Raw genomic sequence first — 23,015 nt, 5'->3', positions numbered from 1 at the left:
TTTACAGTATCACGTTTTTTTTATTATTTTGTATATTTTTTCCCAATAATTTACATAAGCAATCTCACGTGATAAATTTACTCATGATTATGTTATTTATTCGTAATGTTCCCTGAGTATTTTCATCTGTTTTGTTTGGATCCCCATCCATGCACCACATACAGCCCCAAGTGTGGTCGCCGTGCGACTTTAGCAGACTGTAGTATTTAATCAACTTATATTGTCAGGGTTCCTGTGTGCGAGTGCGAGTAACACATCTCTTCCAGCGAGGATCTTGGTGGAGAGCCTTCACAGGTGGAGCTCATCAGCCTCATCAGAGTGCTGGGGATAAAGGAGCAGCAGAGCCTTCACTCAGCGCTGGATGATTAACGTTTTGTTGTGAATCTCTCTAGAAGAATCAGTTCAACCATTTTCTCCTCCTGTGAAACTCCCCAGCAAGTACCAACCTACCTGCTCCACCGTTCCCCCTCATCTCCACACAGGACCCCTGGGCACCTTTCTTCCACGCTTCACCAAGTCCATTCAAAAGTAAGCCTTTTTTACACTGCATCTGATCAACTCATTACAGGCCACCAATAACCCAACTCTCATTCCAGACGCCGTGGATTGCATGACACTGCCACTCCCTGATACATCAAGGAAACCTGTAAATTGTTGCTTGTTGTTTGAAAGAAATAAAACCTATACCTAATTGAACTTGTTGATTCTGCATGTGGGTCAGAAGATTAAATCCGAACATGTCAATACTGTTGTCTTCAATTCTTTGCTAATGACTTCAAAATAACTCTCTTTTTTTTATAATTCAGAATTCTGGTTTTATTTTTTTATTTTTATTGACTAAATTTAGCAACAACAATAATTATAAATACCATTGCTACCAGTAAATATTGATTTGATATCCAAGATAATATTCTTTTGACATCAAATTATTTAAATGTCTCCATACTTTGGAATGCATTTGTTAAAAAGAATAAGACATTTGTCTGATAATCCTGACTGGTTCATCCAAAGATTATCTTCAGTACATGGCTGTATTGTATTTTCACATATTGAAAATATCCATAATTCAACATCTTGCCAACAAAATAAAAACATTTTTAAAGTTTTATTGGCTCTAGTGGCCTGTATTTGACAGTAAATTGGGTAATTGGAGAAGGGGGAAAACATGCAGCAAAGATCACCAGGCCAGGAATTGAACCTCCAAATGCCATGTTGAGGACTAAGGCCTCCATATGTGGGTTGTGCTTAACCCCTGCACCACCTCAGGACCCCAACAAAATAGCATCTAATCTAATTCACAATAACCTAAAATGCTTCTTTTCAATTTTTAATTAAACCTTTCCAGGTGTAGACTACCCTGGAAAAAAACATCCTTCTTATCCTTCTTTTCAGGATAGTTAACACCTCAGATTTATCCATGTTTCTTAATCTTCAGATATCCTAAAAAAATGTTTTTCCTCTAGCATGAACACTCTGGACGTCTGACAATAAAGTAGAAGAAATCAACAATACAACTGTAAACAGTGGCAGTACTCATTTCACCTGTATAACTCAAAATTACACAATTGCTACAAAAAATGTGATTAAAAAGTCTTTTTCCTCAATACTATTGTATAATCAATACTCAAATCAATGCCTGAATTTATTTCAATTAAGTAAAAATGTTTTTCCAACATTTAAAGATACTGTCACAGATATCCCCCCCCCTTTTTTACTATTTTAAATCTATAACAACAGGATTGCATCCGAAAAGTATTTTTTTCTTTTCTTCCGTTCAGTATTGTTTTAGTAAGAAATATGTTTGCATACCAACACACTCGAATATGAAAAATAACATCACGTCTCAAGAATGAACAGTGTGTAAAAACAATTAAAGAACATATTTCATTACGTTACAAATGAGCTTTCCATACCCGCCGTCAGTTCCCTCCAACAGGTACAACAGCGGCCCCCAGTGGCTGGAGCAAGCTTTGCTTCCATCAAGGATATTACGTCTGGATGTGCCAGAAGGAGTCAGGGCGAGTCTTGACTGCAGGCGTCGTCATTGCAACCAGGATGCGCATCGGTGAGACGAGAAGCCTTCACCTTTTTCCTACAGGTATGACAGATTTCTGTTCAGAGCGTGTTTATGACGCGATTTGGTGGTTACGGCTTTGGAGGTTTGTGCTCAGAGAAAGATGATCTCATGACGCGACGGCGTCGCTCGCAGCCTGATCCCAATGAGACGTGTTTACAGCCATAGCAAGGAGTCCAAACGTCGGTGGTTTGTTTTTAAATGTAATGTAACAGATCGGAGTGAATGTTCTCCTGCAGCCCAGGGCAGCAGCACCAGAGGATGGATGAGCATCAGCGGATGTTGTGACGCAATGCTTGTTATTGTACGTGAACAAATGTAGACATTAAATATTATGGCTTATGTTGCCATAAAAAATAAAAAAGATTTACTCCGGAGGATTTTCTATGTAGGCTGTTTACGTCCAATCAGCATATTTAACAAAGTAGCAATAATGAGGCATATTAAACAAAGTGATAATTATTAGTAGTTATGAAGGAAATATCATTTTCCCCCTCATTTGAAAGCAGAGTTATGTGCTGCCTTGTGAAGCAACGTGTCACGCCATTGCAGGCCTTACTAACACTGCTAAAGGCATCCAAAGGAATACATCTGAACAGCAAGTTGACTTTATGTTTTCTTTTCTGAAATTAAAGGTATATTGACATTCAGATTCCTACTTTCAAATACCTTTTAAAGAAGAATTTGTTTGTTTTTCACCTATATTTGTTTATCTGATTTTAATTTTAAAAATGTATATTTCATGCTGGTTTTATTTGATTTCAATTTGTAGAAAGCAATCACGCAACGTAAGCCAAAACACCCTAATTACATAGATGTGAAGCCTTGCACATTCTTGACTTAAAATTGTCTCCAGAGGTTCTCAGTTATCTGGGGAGCGGTTCTTGTAGGTACGTTCTTTGCTTTTCTGTTCTCTCCCTAGGCGCAAAGTCTTTTGCGCCTAGCATAGCCTCCTCATCTTTCTAGTAGTTTAATTTTAGTGATTAATGAGACACATTTGTTTGGATCAGATTCTCCTGGCCCGCAGATGTTGCACTGGTCAGCACCGAACCGAATCCTTCAGTCGATAAAGTGAAATAAACAGGCTCACTGAGTGACAGAGGAAAGGAAGTTTGCTGGTGCCAAAATGAAGAGAAGACAGGGATGATGACAGAGCAGAAGAGACAGGTCCAGAATGATGTAGAGGAGGTCTGAGAGAGAGGAGCTGCAGTGAATCTGCTGCTGACAGCATCTGCAGGAGGCCCAGCTGTGTACAGGCAGCCCAACAAACTGGGTCATCTTTGTTTCCAGATCATCCCGGAGGACCAACGACCACCTAGAGCTCTGCTTTGCTTTTACTGACGCAGTTATGCTCAGAACTTACACGCATCATGTTTGCAATTGACTTTTGGCTTTTGTTGATATATTTTTTCCGGGGTAGAATGATTTACGGCATATAACATCAACGATATGGCTGAAAAAACATATCACGATAAAAGCCAGGGGCGTCAAACTCATTTTCATTTTGGGCCGTATCAAAAATCTGAATGTTCTTAAAGGGCAGGTTGTGCCAGAATCTATTGGTAAAACCCATTAAACTGTTGAAATAGATGTAAACAGCTTTTTGTTTCAATAAGTGTTTGCTAAAATGAAATAATATGAGACATCTTTTTACACTAATCAGTCCATCCAGAATTTTGTGATTGTTTTTGTGGGGGTTTTTGCAATCAAAGTCATAGATTTTGCGGTGCTGATTTAGAAATATTTGAAGGGAATTTAAATGATAGTTGTAATGTATGATGCTAAATGTGACTTTTTGTTTTATTATCGTATCGATGGCTTGACATCAAGTAAAGCTGAGGCAGCAGTCACTTAAACCCAATGGATTTGGCCAAGTTTGACAAACATTTGCAGTAAAATCAGGATCAAATGTGGGGATCGGTTGATTTTGTGTGAATTTTGCAGATTTGTGAATAACTGGATGTCTGGAGGGCCACATAAAAAGCTGCGGCGGGCCATATTTGGCCCCTGGGCCTTGAGTTTGACACATGTGATATAAGCGTTTCATAACAATTGATGTCAATAACTACTGACTCGTCTTTTGTTTTAAATATCTGAAATACTGCCGAACTAGCAGCCGTTGCTTCTTTTTTTTAAGTAGTTATGAGGAAACCTTAAACTGCTGCTGCGTAAGTTACTGAATAGGCTGTTGCTAGGTAACCAAAGAGTGAATGAGTTACTCTATGCCACCATCATAGTTTAACTGGCCTTGGAAGGTCGAGCAGATAAAGACTTTCCTCTGCCTACATCCCCCAGAAGGCTTTGCACTTCTGTATTGTTGTTCAGTGAAATGATTGGACAGTCTGTCAGAGGAATTATGGAGGCGTCTATCATAATATATGTTCTTATTGGTTTATTGTGCAGTCCTGCAACAACAGTTTTTAAAGTTTGTAGTTTGACTATTGTGCCATTTAACAACTTGAATTGTTGACCTAATTCTTCAAGAAATACACACAGCTTTTAGGTACTGTCCAACAATTTTCTGTTATTTATTTATTTTTTAATCTGGACTTTTCTAGAAACTTTAAGATAGTCAATTTAAGTTTATTATTATCCAGTTGAAAAACAAAACTGTGACCAAGTTTCAACTGTCTGATCAGAACGATCACTCTCAGATGAACGGAAATCATCAAAAGCATCCGCCAAGCCTCAAGTTAGAAGCAACGGTGTAGTTGTCCAATGAGCCCCTGCTCAAAAATCAGCACTTTCAGTCATGAGTAACAGTTTTATCTGCCTACAAAGATGGACCAAAGCCTTAAGAAGAAGGGTTTTATGGTCAAATGATGCAAAGACTGATCTAATTGCAGATCTAATTCAAAATCTTGAACTGATCTTGAGACCAGTTCAAGATTAAACCCACCATGATGGTGGTAGCATGATGCTTAGGGCCTGTCTCACTTCCAGAGATGCTTGTACGTTGCACAGAATTGGGTGGAATAATGAATGTTTATAAATCAGCTAGCAAATTTATTCCTACTCTGGACAGATAGATTTAAGGTTATTTTCTTTAAACCGATAAGTTTTCTTCTGATTGGAAGTGTTACAGGCATTTCTCAAAAAATAAGAAAACAATGGAAAATATGATCAATTTCTCAATCAAAATGATTGAAAGTGAACAACTCAAACTCTGTGAAGGGTCTGTATGTCACTATGAGACAAGTGAAAGGGTGATTATCCTTCCCTGTGGCTTTACATTAGTTCCAGCGTTTGCTTCCTATAGAGATTCCCACAGCGCCCAAGGCAGTAAAGACTACAGCTTGTTAAAAAATGTCTCCCACTGACAAAGACTCCCACACAGCCTAATGAGCCACAGCATCCATGGTGTAATTTTCATCTGCTTCGGTCTTGCATGTCAGTGCCAAATCAGAAACCAAACTGGCAACGAGCGTCACACTCACTGGGTGGACGGATGGTGTGGCTTTGGGTGAAGAGTACTTGGAGCATCGTATGTGTGTCATTGAGAGAAATGCTGTTTTCATCTGCACGTGCTGCGTGACGTCAGAACTGATTCAAGACTAAAAATAGATCCTCACTGCCGGGGTCTTTAAGCTTGAATGCACAGCATCGAATAGACAATCAGAAACGAGTCTGAATAGACTTGTGGCAGACGCACAAGTGCTTTAATCCTGGTTTGCGTGTATTGGAGCTGAGAGGAAGGAGGGAATCTTTATCACACTGAGCAAAGGTGGCTGGGTATTTGAATGGTGGACACAAATACCAGAGAGGGGATGCTAACTGAGTGTGACGTGCCACAGGAAATGTAAACATTTACCTGTCAGCTCAAATAGAAGCAGCCCATGTTAGTCATCCCACCACCGGCTCTGTCCTTTTCAGCCCGCTCAACGGTTCGCAGTTTCTTTGAGATTGTCCTTTTAAAGGTACACAGAGATCTTTGAATGGCTGCCGATGCGGGGAGTTGTTTTGTGCCGATGCTTCTTGACCTCAGTGCACCATTTGATACTGTGGGCCACAGAAACATACTCTATTGCAGAGATGAGAGTTACAGCTCTTAAAAACAAACAAAAAAAAACTGATTTTAAAGATCTGTACCAGTCAAAGCCACATTCAAAAGATTTTCATGTTTATTTATTCTTGTTTGCCCAGAGAGCAGAACACTGTAAAGGAACATTCGGATGAGTCGGATCATTTTGTTTGACCCAAATGAATCAGGGTTATATTGGACTGGTTTCCACCCTAATTAAAGATCCATGTAAATGAAAGAAGTTTCTATGAACAAATGACTTGCTATTATTATGTTAAAAAAGAGCATGTGGGGTTCAGTAGAACTGAGAAAACAGTTGTTGTGTTTTTGTCTTAGTCTGAAAACCAACCGGTTTTGTCAGACATTAATCTTTAGATTTATTTTTTATACATGTTCTTATTGTTTGTGTCATCAAGTGGTGGAGTTGGGTGGTGAGGCAGACGCGGTGGAACCAGGTTGCAGAAAAATTATGTTTAATGATGAAAAACAAACCCAACGTCCAAAAAACCTGGCAGCACAGCTGAGCGGAAGCTAAGGCTCAACACTGGTAGCAAACAGGATAAACGAATGGACACGACGACGGAACGAGCAAACATCAGACAAGGACCCGACAAAGACAGAGACACAGGAGGTAATCAGGAAACGAGACACACCTGGGAATAATCAAGGGGAAGACAGGACAACACGGAGACTCGCACAGTCTCCTGTCCAAAGGATGTATTCCTTTGGACAGGAAGACAAAACACAGAGAAAAACACAGACCATGACAGTTTGCCCTTATATAACCCCCTATATCTTTAAGTGTCGTTTTGTATACTTTTATGATCTTTTGATATCTCCTCTTGTGACCACGTCTATGAAAGACGTTTCATAAATAAATGATACATTCATTTATTTACGCAGTTTTTATGATTAATTGTTCTGTACGGTAATTTAATCAACACATTTCTCTTATAACAGTGTTCATGAGAGATTTTATACTTGAATTTATTTTTATTGAATGACAGTTTGTTTGATGAAATGTGTTATATTTGTAATGTTTGGTTTCCTGAGAACAAGGCGCTCTAACACCTGACCAGGCAAAAAAAGAAACTAGAGAAGCAAAATCAAAAAAGGAAACTGCATGCTCGTGGTTAAAACAGAAATAGAGTTGATCTGTCAACACTGACAGATAAACCCTAGTTGACAATTTTATTTATATATTTTTTGTCAATTTGTACAAGGTTTCTACTTTCTTTTTCACTCTGACAACATGCTAACACCAACACACCCAGCAAGTCCAGCATATGTGAGAAATTTGTACTTTATGGCTTTGGTCACCTCTGCACCTGCTGTGCTTGAGGCTGAAACTAAAACGATTCAAAAATAAAGAAGTTTTATTTTCGCCCAGACATTGAGCGGTCTGGGTCCCAATAAGACACTCCTCAAAACTGCAAGAACAAATTCTCTCAGCATGATGGAGTTGATTGTATTTCTAAGTCATGAACGTTTTCACTTAAAAAAAACAAAAAAACACACTGAAACATTTCATCAGCTTCACTGATGAACATTGAAAAGTTATGGATATAGTGCCAAATATATTACATTTCATTGTTCTTTTGTGTAATACATAATTACAGTAATTATTTTTAATGTTTCGAAAGATTAAAATATGCAGATTGACATTTTTTGCAATCTTTTTAGGGCAATATTTTCACCGTTTCAAACGAGACTTAATTTCTTTGTAAATGGGAACGCAAACATCCAGCGGCATTTGCTTAGATTCAGATATTGGTTGAACATGACCAAACAGAGCAACCATTTTTAAAGACAGATTAACTGCAAACAAAACATCAACATTTAGCGTAGCAAAGCTAGCAGAATAGGACTAAAAAATAAGGAATATTAAACTTTTTTTTCAAGTACAACACTCCATTACTTATTTTCATGTATTTAACAAAGTAGATGTATTGATTTGTTCAGTAAGAAAATAATTTATTAAATTGAAGGCTGCTTGCTTTGTTAGTGGCCAATTGTGATAAAAAGTATAGAGCTCAGAGCCAACGCTGCTGTTATGGCCCACTTGGCACAGCGTTAGCTTCCTGTTCCCAATGAGCAACCTTATGTGCCGCGGCCTTTCCTTCATCAGCTGCAGTTTTCTCTGAGCACACAGCATACATTACTGAAAGCTGGGTTGTTATTTGACTCTGGTGTTTGTGTGAATGATAACTCATAAAGAACAGTTACAAGAAATATCTGAATGTTGGAATGTTAGTAATAGTAAAAAGATTTGAGTCCTTTTGTTTTATTTAAACTTCTGTATTTTTCAGTTGCATTCGAGCTTTCCAGACGCTGAGTATTAGTGGTATAGATCCCTCTTTATGTTCATTTTGTGAACTGTATCATGGTGCAAACTGAGACTAGAAATCCTGACCTGCAGCCATTTTAGCTTGTTTAATGCAGTTAGGCGTCAGAACTGATGTTCAGTCTGTAGGGAGATGTAAACAGAGCCCCTGGCCGTCATCTCAGCAGCAACACCAAACTTCAAATTCCAAACGATACATGACTGAGGTTTTCTTCTCTCTATCAAAACTGAGTTTTTAAAAGTGCCATAAAAACTATTTTCCCCCTTGCAGATCTCTAATGTTATTTGCTCTCTTTTTCACCACTCTGTAATGTTTCAGATCATCTAATTTTATTATCTGAAAAATATCATCTGACTAAAGCAGTTGTTAAATGAGGATCTCATTTATTCAGGGGGAAAAAGCTATGGGAAAACTTAATTAGCTCCTAAAGGTTATTGACTCACCACTCTTGGCAGCAGCATTAAGTTTAGGAATTGTTTTCCCACTGGTCTTTGCAGAATTGTTTTCTTTTAATCACATCAGAAGGTTATCAAGCAACATGGATGTAGGTCCAAACTTTGACAAAGCCACTCCTCAGCCTTACTGCTCTCTTGGACTAGCTTTTCTATGAGAATTATGTCTCTTAAAGTGGTTTTCTTGACTGGATATTTAGATTGATAGATGATTATATTTCCCATATTTTGCAGGTTAGTTTAGATATTTTTTTTCTTAAGAAATTACCTTGTTATTCTGGTATTTATTCTTCTTTGTGTGATAATCTGAAGCATTCAAATGCAATAAATATATATTAAAAAAACAGAAGGGATCATTACTCTACATTCATAAGGGGCAGATGTAGATTCAGCTCGCTGCAGTGTGTGCAGAGTTTCATAGCCTACAGCTGTGTGAAAGTCTCACTTTTCACAGCGAGATTCATCTCACTGCATATGTTATCACCCTCGAAACCCAAGAACTAATTTAGTTCAACTTGGAAAAAGGCATCATGCCGATTACGACACAGCTGGATTTGATGGTGGGGTTTTGTTGCACTCCTAATGGCACAAATCAACAGCAGGAGTTATTTTTGTTCCTGAATGCTGAACGTTCTTGTAAAAAACAGTGTTCGCTCTAATTCGATTTTCTCTTTGTCTTCCAGATTTATCACAATCAAGCGCCTGAAAATAAAAGGGAGAGCAACAAAGGAACAGCAGCTGTGCACAACGTGACAGGCCAGGTTTAATCTCTGCTCTTCAAGCTCTTTCCGCTAAAACCCATCGTTTGCCCAAACGCCAGCCCACCATGTCTGGGAAGGAGCGCAGCCCTCGCCACCGGCCGTGGTCGGTCTACCGGGCCAACACCTTTGATCTCTCAGCGGAGATGATGGGGCTAGCGCTTTCAGGTAGCTAAGTAACTGGTACCATGGCAACCAGCATTAGAAATGAGATTTATCTCATGTTTGTTTTATTTGTCTACTTCACAGGCAGCAGTCAAGATCCAGATGAACCAGTTCTGGAGTTCAGTGTGGGTATGTTCAGAAAAATCTGACTTCAGCATTTAAAGTTTGACAGTCCTACTCAAGTAAAACTTAGATTTTTATTTAACAAATATTTCTGTTATTAATAAATCCAATCAAAGCTGTAAATTCTTGCCATCCTTCGGTTTTCACCCTAGCTTAGTGAAAATAGTCTTGTAAAAATGATGTGTAAGTTTAATAATGTTGGAAAAGGCCTCTGTTGAAGATGATAATTTATTTTCTCAATGAGATTTATCCCGTATAAAACATGGAAGCAGATCAGATATATCAATTAATAAGGTAATAAGAAGTCCTGAGCAAGCTGGAAGATTTAGTGCAAAAAACGAGAAAAATATAAAAGTAAAATGCATATCCAAATCACAGAATAAAAGCCTTAGAGCATGTAAAACATAAAAATATTCTAAAAAATATAGAAGTAAGAAAGTCACACAAAAGGCACAAAATAACTCAGCACAGTTTTAAAATGGATATCTTCTCTAAACTAGCAGCTAGATGAATTCAGTGAATCGTGGCTGTGATTGTGTGCCAGGTTTGTAGGACAGTAGGAAACGGTCTAGTTACTGCTCAAAGTAAAAAAGTATTACATGACATCTGCTTATAAAGAACAACTCTGAAGTTCTATGACTCCGTGCAGGGATTATTTGCCACCCAACCATCTAAATCCCACTTTTAGTAATCTGTTGCGTTGCCATGTTGCTGCAGCCTGCAGTGAGCTGGTCACGCCCTCTCTGGACCGCAAGCCGACCAGCTTTGTGGCCGTCAGCTGCACCACACCGCCGCAGGCCTTCTGGACTAAACACGCCCAAACTGAAATCATAGAGGTAAAAGGAAACAGTTCGCTCTGACTTCCTGGGAGCTCTGTGAGACTTTTACCACCTCCTCATCTCTCTCGCCGTCACCGTCTCCCCTCAGGGCACCAGTAATCCCATCTACCTAAGCAGCATAGCGTTCTTTCAGGACTCGCTCATCACCCAGCAGACTCAGGTCAAACTCTCCGTCTATGATGTAAAGGACCGATCACAGGGCACGGTAATATCTAAAAAAAAACTACAAGAAATATACTGAAATGTAAATCCTTCATGGTCTACTTTTATCTGCATTAAATCCTTTAAATTCTCTGACTTTATGCTCTCCAACAACAGATGTACATGCTTGGGTCATCCATGTTTTCTGTAAAGGAGCTGCTGCAGGACAAACACCACAGACTGCACTTGACTCTAAGGTGACAGAAAGGAATATGACAATATGGATGCAAAAATGCTCACTTACACCAAAGCTATGGTTGGATCTGATATGATGTCATGGTGTGTGTGTGTTTGTGGGGGTGGGCGTGTGTGTGTGTGTGTGTGTAACAGGTCAGCAGAGAATGAACGTGTGGGCAACATCACAGTCATCGCCTGGCAAATAGAGGAGAAGCGTGAACAGAGAGCACCAGTTGCAAGATTACAGAGGGGGGATACGGTCAATGGAAGGGTGAAATAAGCTCATTGTTTTCTTCAAACTCTCCACAGTTTCTCTGTTTTTGTTTGAAGTGATTAAAAATGAAGCCGGTTAATCTAATTTTCTGTTTCAAGCAATGTGCAGAACTTGTCTTTAAGACAAATGCTATGTTTGTTGTTGTTTTGAGGTGTAAATGACAGCTGAAACCAGATATTTACACACGCTAACACTTTTTTTTCCTCTCTTGTTGAAGTTAAATCAGACCAAACTTTTCCTGTCTTAGCTTAGTTAGGATTACCAAAATTATTTGTATATGTCAAATGCCAGAAAACTTGTCACGAAGATTTTTTTAAAAGTTTTTTTTATTTATTTTCTTTGAATTCAAATGTTTGCATACATTTGGTCAGCATCAGGGATAACTATCTTTTAAAATGTATGACTTGGGTCAAAGCCAAAACAAGAAAAGCTTTGCCTGATTTACCTTCAAACCGTGAGAAAGAAATCGCTTTTGTCTTTTCGTGTGTAAGTATCTGGTTTCAAATGTATCTCTCAGGAAAATTATTGGGAAAACCACCTATTCACTTCCATTTTTGTGGAGTCGTGATCATCAATTTTGATTTCATGATTAAGGAATGAATTTGTATATTAACATATGGAGGTCAGAGGCTTTAGTTCAAGTGTCCTTGTTTTTGCTGTTTCAGATGGTTCTCCCAGTCGATGAAAGCCTAACCGGATCCATGGCTATTAAATCCAAGTGTTCGTCTTTATGTAAAGATCCGATGCTAAAGGCAGGTGAGTGTGTTTAAATGCGCTCTACTCACAGGTCCATGCACAATGTTCACCATCCTTGAAGTTTTTTATACTTTGTCAAAACAAAACCGCTAGCTTCAGTGGTTTTAGTGGGGATTGCATGTGACAGCTGTGGATACTTTTGGAGACAGAGGAAAGTAATCAATCTGCATGCCTGAATTTGCATTCAGACCATGAAACAATACTTTACAAAATCATCTTTTTCTTCAATTACAGCTGTAAGTATTTTGGGGTATGACCCAATTGGCTTTTCACATCTAGAGACATCTTTGTCCATTTTTTATAATAAAATAATTCAAGGTCTCTCCTCAACTTTACAACTAAAACCAATTTGCACTTCCTGTTTACTAATGGTTTCCCCAACAAACTGGAAGGGCTTCATAGAACAGCTGGAGAAATCACAACAACCCCAATAAAATCGATTAGCATTTGTGGTTGTATGATGAGAACTGAGAAAAAATGTCATGCACTGTTTTATGGTAACTTTATGAGGTCTCGTCTCTACTCCTGTGTGTTTAAGTTTTTGGAGGCGTGATGTCTCGGACGTATCGTTTCCCAACCACGGATGGAAACCACCTTCGCGTCCTGGAGCAGATGGCTGAAAGCGTCCTCTCCTTGCATATTCCTCGACAGTTCGTCAAACTGCTCCTGGAGGAGGATGCCGTGAGGTAGCTTTGAGGAACTAGAGTCTGAACATAAGAGAAACTCAGGCACTTTCTTGCAGTCATCATGTGGTTAAATTGTATATAGTTGAAATCTAAAAACTTTGATTTTATTTTTTGTGGATTTGTGTTTAAAGACAGTTTGACGTGCACAGCCCACTGTAAACCTTGGATTTATTTATATTTTTTTTGTTCTTTTGTTGTGCTGCAACCACAAACGAATACACTTGCCGTCTGTCTGGTGTCTGACACAGCAGCAGCAAACACAGCTTTTTAAATATTCTTTGACTTCGCTGAATGTCTTGACTGTGACAGCGTGTGTGTTCGATTCACAGGGTGTGTGAGCTGGAGGAGCTGGGCGAGCTCGCTCCATGTCGGGAGAATCTCAGGAGGCAGATCATCACTCAGTATCAGACTATCATCCTCACATACCAGGAGACCATAAGTGACCTGCATGAATACAAAGGTCAGAAACAGAAGCACACTTCTGCATGACAGGCACTACACACTACGATGAAATGTTAATCTGGGGCTAAGTTGTAGACCATAGATGATTTCGCAATGTGAGATTTAAAAAACAGAAAATCTATCTGCGTTAAACATCCTGCATTTCATCTCCCAAAACCTTTATCTCTTTAAGAGTTAAAACTCTTGAAGGTCTCATTAGTCTCTCACTCCTCTATTATGACTTGTTTGCTGTCAGATGATTCTAATTAGAAAGTTTAATAAACAGGTTGACACCTCAGATCTTCTGTTTCCAAACACTGGTGGTTTTTTGGGTTTTATGATTTTATTTAGTAACCAGGATATCGTGACTATCTGCAATTATGGAGGTTAAATGTTCAGAGGTCAGCAAATCAAAGTGACTGATTATTAGACTAATCATATTCTGTTATTTTGTACAGAAATATTGAACAATTACAAGCTTTCCCAGAATAATCTGATATAGAAAATAATTTCTGTCTTGAGCCCTTTGACAAAGAACCCACACAGAAATGTAAAAAAATACAGTTTATTTTTTTTTAAAAAGTGTTTGATATACTTTATATGTGATCTTTTATGAAGTGAGTAAAATATTGGAGTATTTAACTTTGTGAAGAAGATATGAATAATCTGTTTCTCTTTTACTCCTGTTGTCTCCCAGGACCTTCGTTTAAGCCCAGCACCTTAAAAGCTGAGAGGAAGTTGGAATTCATTCCCACAAACCTGCACATCCAGAGGATGAGAGTACAAGGAGAGACGAGTTATGGTACGTCGCTGTGCTTTGTTCTCCTAAACAGGCCTGGGACTAATGATGATATATTTGATTCAGTACAGTCGCTTTACAGTCGGTGTTTGTTGTGTCTTCCCCATCAGATTGGACGTATGACGTCGTGACCATAGGGGCTCCTGCAGCACATCATCAGGGCTTTAAAGGCTGCGGCCTCAGAAAACTGCTGCACAAGCTTGAAGAAGCCAGGAAACAGTGAGTGAAATCAAAACAAAGTTGCTCGGCAGCTCCACTCTTTGCGCTCATTCATGAATGTTTTCTTTGTGATTTCCTGTCCTTTATTCAATCAGCACTTATGAGGAAGAAAGGTAAGGGCTAGAGTAAAGGGTTATATGAAGCCATTTTCTAAGGGTTTTTGAATGTTTTCTCAATTTTACCACACTGCTCCCTCTGTTTACTCTCTCTGTCCTCTTTATGCGGGCCATCTGACACGCACCTAAAGCTCTGCTGGCTTTGGTTCAAAAGGAATGATCTACCAGCCTCAGGATGTCATTAAAGCGAAGGAGCTGATTGCTCAGATTAACACTCTGAAGACGCAGGTGTGTTACTACACCGAACGTCTGTCCAGAGCCGCCAAGGAACGCTCAGCCAACGCTCTGGAGAGAACTCTGGCCATCCTAATGGAGAAGGTAAAACATTGCTCAGAGAAACTGGAAGGTTGTCATTTTTATTATAGCAGTCACAAATGCATTTTACTAGAATTTCATGTGATGGAAAAAGGGAGCACATAATTGTGAGGGGAAAGGGGAATGGTATACAATTGTCAAAAATCTTGCAAAATGTTCTGCTTGGGGGGAAAAAACTACCAGGTCATGGATGAAAACCTTGAATTTTTGAGAAGGTGAGCTGAACCATTGTTAGAAAAGCATTTTTTTCCAACAATAATAATGTAGCTCGCTCTGCAATGAACTTAATTACTCACCTGAAACAATTTCAAGCTGAATTTAAACATTATTGATACTGGAGGAAAAGCAGCTGACGTCCAAATGACTGCCTGGCTCTGGCATCCAATCAGCCCAAACTCAGTAGTCACAGAAATTCAAGTTGAGGGGATTTCCCCAACAGATGTCATGCTGCATTCAGGTACAGCTGGGACACTAGGTTTGTTCAAAAATATCAAAACAACTCCAAAATGATGTAAGCATGTTGTCTTCTCAAATGTGGGTTCAGTCTGATTCAAAAGTTTACCAACATCAACGATGACCATTTTTAAGTGGCTGTTTTGTTGTATATTCTGTCTATTCAGACTTTCCATATGTCTGCTTATATCACTTTACTCACAGAAAAAAGCCCAAACAAAACTGCAGGCGGCCACTTCTTTGCGTTCCACTTTTTTTGAACTTTTAAAATATAATAAAATCAAATTAACATCAGAAATGAAAAGAAAATAGGTTCTTTGTGTACTGCTGATTGAAGTAAAACCAAGAATTATACATTTTTATAAATTTTTCTTATCTGAAACATACCAAAAACATTCCAAACCGTTACTTAAGAACTGTGACATGCACCTAATCTTGATTATTTTGTAACCCTAAACACACAAGCAGTGCTGCAGAGTAGTTGCTTAGATCAAAAAAAGCACATAGGGGTTTGCACAAAGTCCAGACCTTAATGTAGTTGACAGCAAAGAATAGACAAAATCTTTATCTCTAGATCTGCAAAGCTGACTGAGACTTAACTCAAAATACCTGAAGTTGGTTCTACAAACGATTGAACAAGAGGAGCTAAGTGCCATGCTCAAGGATTTTTATTTAGAAATCCTGGCTTTTCTCTTTAGCTTGAAGAGTAAAACATTCATAATTGATTTCAATGTTCAAATTCATGTGAAATATTTCTTTATAGCAACTTTCTTTTGGCAGAGCTTCAGTATCTCTTCCCCTCCTATTGCAGACCCGTCAGTTGGTGACAGTGTGCGACTCCAAGCTGCTGTCATCAGCCATCGTTGCCCTTGCCGCTGCCCGCCCACAGTTTTCGCAGCAGAGCACCCCATCCCCTTCCTCCTCTTCCCTCTCACCTTCTTCTCGCTCTCCATCCCGTTCCCCCTCTCGCCATCCCACCTCACCTTCCCGCCCAGCCACTTCTCCGTCGAGACATGCAGCTCCTCCAGAGGGCAGCGAAGGGAGCAAAAGCAAGCGTGCCTCGACGCACTCTGACTATCATGAGGAAGAGTGGGTGAGTGGAGATAAACCTCCCTACTTTTCTTCTGTTTAAATTAGGATTTGCCTGTTTGGCTTGGTTTTCACCCATGATGTGCATTTATGCGCAGGAGAAGGTTTGGTTAAATGTCGATAAAAGCCTAGAGTGTGTGATCCAGACGGTGGACCGGCTGCTGCAGAGAGACAAACTCCAGAGCGACAGCAGCTCTGAGGACGTCTTTCTGCTCGCCAATGAAGTGCCGAGTGGCACTAAGAAAGGTAAGTCAGTGAATCTGCCCTGTGTCCTGATTCCTGCATCATGTGGAAGAAAAACAGGCTAAAGTTTTGCTTCAGGGAAAGCCTTCTGAAATAAACAATTATTTTGCTCCACATCCTTCACCAGCATCTCTTATTTTTTGTAGAGAGCAGTCCAGAAGTTGAGAAGAAGTCTCCAGGTGAGTTTTTTGTTTTATTTTGGGTTTTTTTGACAAGTTTACATTCTGCATTACATTTTCACTGCAAAAACAAAAATCTTGCCAAGTATTTTTGGCCCAGTTTCTAGTGCAAATATCCTAGTACTCTAGAAAACCCACAAGAAACACAAGAAAATGGTGTTTAGATAGCTGTCCTCTTTAGAGACCACTATGCACGAAAGGGTTAAGGGATTAATGACTTGAGATAAGCTCATATTTCCTGCTGAAAAGTTACATGTAAATTAGTTTTCTCTTATTTCTAGTGTACTAAGATATTTGCACTAGAAACTAGACCAAACTTACTTGGTTTTTGCAGTGTTTAAATGGAGCTCTCATAACAACACAGGGTTCTTTTCTCCTGTTTGCGTCTTTCAGGCGAATGGAACGAAGTGCTGTATCCCCTCCTCACCACCCTGACAGAATGTGTGTCTCTGATGAGCGACAAAGCAAAGAAAGCCTTGGTGTTTCTGCTGATGCAGGACAGTGCCCCCACTATCGCCATGAGCCTCACTATGCAGTATCGTCGCGACGTTGTTTTCTGCCAGACGGTCTGTCAGCTCCTGCAGCCAAGTCCTACACACACTCGCGTACGATGGGAACCTGACTGACGGTGTTTGTTTGTTTGCAGCTGACGGCGCTGATCTGCGGCTTCGTTCTCAAGCTGAGGAACTGTCTCTGCGACTCGGGCTTCCTGCGGCAGCTACACACCATCGGCTTGTTGGTTCAGTATGAGAGTCTGCTCAGCACCTACGGTAACTGCACACAAAACACGTTATGTCAAAACACACAAGTCGTCCTAGTGATGTCATGAATGGCTACTGTAAGTGCCCTGTGTGACTTCCTATTTCTCAAAGGGGAGGAGTTGGCCATGCTGGAGGACATGAGTGTTGGTGTGATGGACCTGAGGAATGTCACCTTTAAGGTTACTCAGGCAACCTCTGGTTTCAGCCCTGACATGCTGCCAGTGATCACAGGGAACAGGACTGGATTTAACGTCAGGGTTCCCATGCCTGGCCTGATGTTCGACACGTTGCCCAGAGAGATCCAGAACGGGATGCTGCTTCGGGTGCAGCCCATCCTGTTCAACGTGGGGATCAACGAGCAGCAGACATTGGCTGAGAAGTGAGTCACTGACACGGATAAATGCATTTAATACGTTTATTATTGAGAATCCTGGAAAAGCCTAAATCTGGTGACGTGTTAGATTGCCAAAAAGATTGCCAACATTTCGCAATCCAACATGTTTCATGTCATTATCTTGGTCTCTGGCACCCTGAATGAAGAAAACGTTTACGTTATCTCAAAGAGTGTCTGCTAAAAATCTATAAAAATATAAAGCTATTTGTCACTTTTCTTCCCTCAGTAACAACATATACACTAAAGATTGATCTTACTGTTATGCCACTTTGGTAGTTTGTACATTTAGTGTGTTCACTAATCATGAAAAAGATCAGATTTTTCAACTTCCCAACCGGTTTGTGCTGATTTCTCTGCGCCTCTAAACAAAGGAGTTGTTCAGATGTTTTGTCTTGGTCAATGAAAGCCTGGAGAGAAAAATTACACATTTAGGTTTTCCTGTTACATTCAAAAAAAGTTTCAGAAAATCTGAAAGCAGTATTTAAAACTTCAAATGTTTATTGTAAAGGAAGTAAAAATTAATATAGCACAGAATGAGAGCTTATAGAAAAGTAGAATAATTTATAATTTGTATCTGTGCAGATTTGGAGACACGTCGCTCCAAGATGTCATCAATATGGAGAACATGACTCGCCTCAGTTCATATTACGACCAGTTCAAAGAAGTCCTTCCAGAAGACTGTGAGTCAAACGTAATAATTTTTTATTATTATTATTATTATTATTTTTGTCAGCAGATTTCTTATTCCTCTTATATCTCTTCAGGTCTCCCTCGGACCCGCAGCACCACCACTCTGCCTGACATCCTCAAGCTGCTGAGTCAGAATGTGAACGCCAAGAAAAGCAAGAACGTAGAAATCCTGTGGCAGGCAGCCGAGGTGGACTTCTTCTTCTTCTTCTTTTCCTCTAAATGTTGCCCCAAAATTAACAACTAAATGAGTAAAATGTTTCGAGTCACATCTGCTTCTTTGCACCCTAAAGGCATGTCGGCGCCTGAACGGTGTCCGCTTCACCAGCTGTAAAAGCGCCAAGGACCGCACAGCCATGTCGCTGACCCTGGAGCAATGTCAGATCCTGCAGCAGGAGCACGCCATGGCGCCGCAGGTCTTCTACCAGGCCTTGGATTGCATGCGCAGGTCGGTCCCCCCTACTCCCACTTGCTTGTATCTTGGTTATTATTTGTCAAATAGCTTAAAATGGTTTCTGTGTGTCCACAGTGAGGGCTGCAGGAGGGAGAACACTATGAAGAATGTGGGATGTCGAAAATATGCCTTTAACTCTCTTCAGCTCAAGGCCTTCCCCAAACAGTACCGCCCCCCAGAAGGGACATACGGGAAAGTTGAGACCTAAATGGACTGATATTTGATGGAACCAAAAAAAAACCTGATATTAGAGACTGAAAAAAATTATACATATATATGTTTAAAAAAGACAACAATATCAAACAAAATTGCCACAGCAGCCCGTGGTTTTGTGTTTAGTCCTTGTTAGGATAATCAGTGTCCCAGTGCCGGTTCTGTTAGATTGTTTTCAAAATGTTTCCTCCTCCCATCTTAGCTTTGCTACTAGAATCACAATTCACAGCTAACGCGAGGCTTTCTGTGTCACATTGTGGGCTGTGTCATGGCTGCACCAGCTGTAGCATCTGGAGGTTTGCAGCCATGCTGGATCAATAATATTCTAATTTCTGTCTGAAAAATCACATAAAATGTGTTTATACGAGAGACAGACTACAGTACAGGAAAAAACTACAAACCACTTTACGGATTTCTTCTGTTTTTTTTTTTATTTTTATTATTATTATTTCTGTGTCTCATTTAAATGTTTCAGAAAAACAATCCCAAATAACATGGCTCTGTGTGGGGAAAAGTAATCACCCCATTGTTAAATTACGAACTAACTGGGGTTTAAAGACATTAAAACAGTTTTTTGCTTCACTTGGCAAACCCAGCCCAGATTCCTGACTGACCTGTAGAATAAAAAATTACCTATTGGACAACACAAAGCAGGCTGAAATATCTCAAAAGTAATAGAGTATAAAGAAAACTGAGAGCAGATGAGAAATAGACTAACTTTCATCTATCACCATGGAAATGGCTACATAATCATTTCTAATGTTTTGGGACACCAGACAAAGGGTTTTGAGTGGTCTAGTCCAAGTCCAGACTTGAATCAGACTGCCGTGGGACCTCAAACAGGTCCTGAAATGTGTCAGAATTATAACAGTTCTGCAAAAAAGATCAGGCCGATTTTTTCCCCCCCCAAAGAAATCTAAAGCTTCATTAGTACTTAATGGAAATGTTATAGAGGTTGTTGCTATCAAGGATGGCACATACAGTTACTACGCTTATTAGGTTTACGAAGGTTTTTCGTAATAATTGACGTTTTTGTTTTTTTTCCTTAATTGATTAGTTATATAAAATAATTTTTTTTTAAACTGTAGTTTTTAATTTGTCTGATATTAAAATCTGTTTGATAATCTGCAACAATTAGTTTTGATAATAATAAAAACAGAACAAATCTGTTAGGGGTAAATACTTTTGCTCTGTATGGCACCTGTTTGTCCTTGTCAACTCTGTTATTATTGGATGTCATCTAAATAGCTGGTATAACAACACACACACTTTGTGTTCTTTTTTTACTTTCAACAAGCATTATCAAAAGCCTTATTATATCGGTTATTTAACTTTGTCGCAGATCCTGCTGACTTGATTCTCCATAAGTAAAAACTTCTGTTACTGAGCACAGCTGAGTTGTTTTAGAGAGGAATTCCAAAACTGCATAAAGTTAATAGAGACATTTTTTAATAATTATCTTTAGAAGCTTCAAAAATAAGCTCAACTAAACAACTCAAGGCAAACGTTTGGACATCCTGAAGGGTCATCCTAATTTACATTCTCTATGCAAGCAAGCAAGTCTTAATATTTGCTTAAACTGTGTAAACGTTTCATCGTTTGCCTTCTGCACTACTATTTGAAAGTGTTTTCTACATTTAGACATGCCTTAGGTTTTAAAGTTGCAGTATGAAAACCTTCTCTGGCTCTATTTAGTTGTTGAATTGTGGCTTTAGACCTGTGCTTTGTTGGAACCGTCTTGTTTTTATCTTTATGTTGAAGCTATAACACTTCCTTTATTAGTGAATAACGGCCCAGCCAATCGCACGACAGCAATTGAATTAATTTGAACATCTAGATGGGGTCAAAATAACTTGCTGAGCATCAGAATGGTTCCAATCCAGAAGGCATTTCTATATTGGAAACTGGAAAATTGCTAATCCGCTTGAGGCCTTTTGCAGCTTTCGGTTTTTTTTGTATGAGAGGGGAAAAACAAAATTATAAAGAGTTGACGTATTTAAGATTCGTAATTGGAATCACCTCCCATCCAAACAGTATGGGAGGTATATATCGGTATATTGCTGTATATCGATCCGTACTTGAAATACGTTGAAAATTGAAGTGTTTTATCCAGAAGGCCCACTCTAAATTAACTAAGGCAATTCTTCCATTGATCCCAATCACATTTAGATATCTTCATGCAGGCATTTTTTTAAATTTTCAGTCAAATTTTAGCTTTTTTTAGACAAATAGCAACACCTTTACAGTAAAAGTTTGCTTTGGAAGTGAGTTTGCCTGATTAAGTCGCTATACGAGCCAAATTTCTGACATGCTAATTAAAGTCCAAACACTTTCTAAAACTGATCTGACATCTTAGAAATGTGATATGCTGTTTGGTTTGATTTTAAATTTTAATTCCCATTATTTCTATTGTTTGGCTCTTTGACTTTGTGCTTTTGGAGTTTGTCTTTTACTTGGTTACAGCTGGCAAAATTTTGACTGGTGGTGCACTTACTGTATAATATGTACAAACTACAGTGTTGATCCACTTCTTAATACTTAATAAATCTTAGTACATATTCCTAACCTTTTTGGAAAAAAACACTATCTAGGACCAGCATTCACAGAGTACAGGTGGAGAAAAGATGGAAATTAGAAAATAAACATTCTGTTTTTGATCATTTTGTGCTATTTGCTCACAGTCAACAGAAATGAAATCAAAAGTCACACCAGCAAAACTTGACCAATAGACTGGATTCATAGCAGATGTGTGAAGTAAAACTTTGCCAAACACTGAGTCAGATCAGATAAGAGACTGTCATTCAGAGATGCTGTAATGTTCCACTGTGTTTAGTTTATATCCATCATAGGCAGCAATGCAGATGATCTGCTTCAGTACCAGCTCAGAAACCTTCCTCTGGACCTTGGCTGCACTGCAGGAGGACAGCTGTTGACGAATTTATTGGCTTTATGTTAGTGCTCATTTCTCTAATACAACTTTTCATTACTTTTGACAATAAGCACACAAATGTTCTGGGGGCCTTTCATACATTTTCTTTCACAAAACTGTTAAATTTACAAATTACAACGTCTCAATTATAACGAATGCTAAGCTTTTGGATTCTACTTGCATGAAGATAATTTCAGCTTAAATGTGCTGCAGTTGCTTTGCCTTTCAGATTTCCCATAAATCTGGAAAGCCTGAGTTACAACAAACACCAGTAACAGTTTCATTTATCAGCTCTGGCCTTCAGTATATTGTATGTTTTTCTGAGTAATGGATCATATTTTCAGCTATTTTTTCTCCTTTAAGAGTATGTTTACTTGTTACTGACCAAAATATGACTTTATTTTAATAGTACATGCCCACAACAATGGCACAGTGCTTTACCCTCTGAGAATGAATTAAAACTGAATAATGAATAAAGGACTGTTGAAACCAGCCAAGGGTCAGTGTCTCAGATTAAATCCTTTGCAAAAAAAACAATTGGGTTTTTGTGTTTCCATTGCTGTAGAACAAATTTAAGAGTGCAAAGTGTTGGTGTGCAACGACTCAGCCAGTAAGTCAAGTAAAATCTATTTATTAAATTATTGTTAAATGCTTTGAAATAAATTTGGATTCAATTCCACGCACAAAAAAGAAATGTGTTCTAAATTATATTTGAACATACAAATTATTGTCATGAGTCCTTCTGATGTGAAGAAGCAGGTTATGGTAACTTTGGGTGAAGTCACAGCAAAAGCCCTACAATGAAACTGCAAGCCCAGCCATACAGCCTCTAACACTCTTCATACCCCTTAA

The 23,015-nt window shown here is 39.0% G+C and overlaps 1 protein-coding gene across 1 annotated transcript; it reads left to right on the top strand.

Annotated features, from left to right (window-relative positions):
* Window positions 1-1,986: 1,986 nt before the first annotated feature.
* On the top strand, window positions 1,987-22,655 carry inpp4a (inositol polyphosphate-4-phosphatase type I A). Its single transcript, XM_014468445.2, has 24 exons — window positions 1,987-2,098; window positions 9,576-9,818; window positions 9,900-9,944; window positions 10,656-10,774; window positions 10,866-10,982; window positions 11,096-11,175; window positions 11,309-11,426; window positions 12,095-12,185; window positions 12,724-12,871; window positions 13,201-13,331; window positions 14,010-14,114; window positions 14,222-14,330; window positions 14,426-14,443; window positions 14,578-14,764; window positions 16,026-16,307; window positions 16,402-16,549; window positions 16,693-16,725; window positions 17,119-17,291; window positions 17,372-17,495; window positions 17,598-17,865; window positions 18,463-18,560; window positions 18,645-18,757; window positions 18,861-19,015; window positions 19,097-22,655. Exons 2-24 carry the CDS (start codon window positions 9,719-9,721, stop codon window positions 19,227-19,229), a joined length of 2,895 nt encoding a protein of 964 aa, XP_014323931.1. The 5' UTR covers window positions 1,987-2,098; window positions 9,576-9,718; the 3' UTR covers window positions 19,230-22,655.
* Window positions 22,656-23,015: the final 360 nt, after the last annotated feature.

Source organism: Xiphophorus maculatus, chromosome 7 (assembly GCF_002775205.1).
Source record: "Xiphophorus maculatus strain JP 163 A chromosome 7, X_maculatus-5.0-male, whole genome shotgun sequence".
Taxonomy (NCBI): domain Eukaryota; kingdom Metazoa; phylum Chordata; class Actinopteri; order Cyprinodontiformes; family Poeciliidae; genus Xiphophorus; species Xiphophorus maculatus.
The sequence above is the reverse complement of the archived record's forward strand: the minus strand, read 5'-3'. Positions and strand labels throughout refer to the sequence as shown.

Excerpts from the sequence above, each read along its gene's own strand:
- inpp4a (XM_014468445.2), top strand. The coding sequence starts at position 9,719 with ATGTCTGGGAAGGAGCGCAGCCCTCGCCACCGGCCGTGGTCGGTCTAC. Across the intron at positions 11,176-11,308 it reads AGACTGCACTTGACTCTAAG|GTCAGCAGAGAATGAACGTG; the intron begins GTGACAGAAAGG and ends TGTGTGTAACAG. Across the intron at positions 17,496-17,597 it reads GAGTCTGCTCAGCACCTACG|GGGAGGAGTTGGCCATGCTG; the intron begins GTAACTGCACAC and ends TATTTCTCAAAG.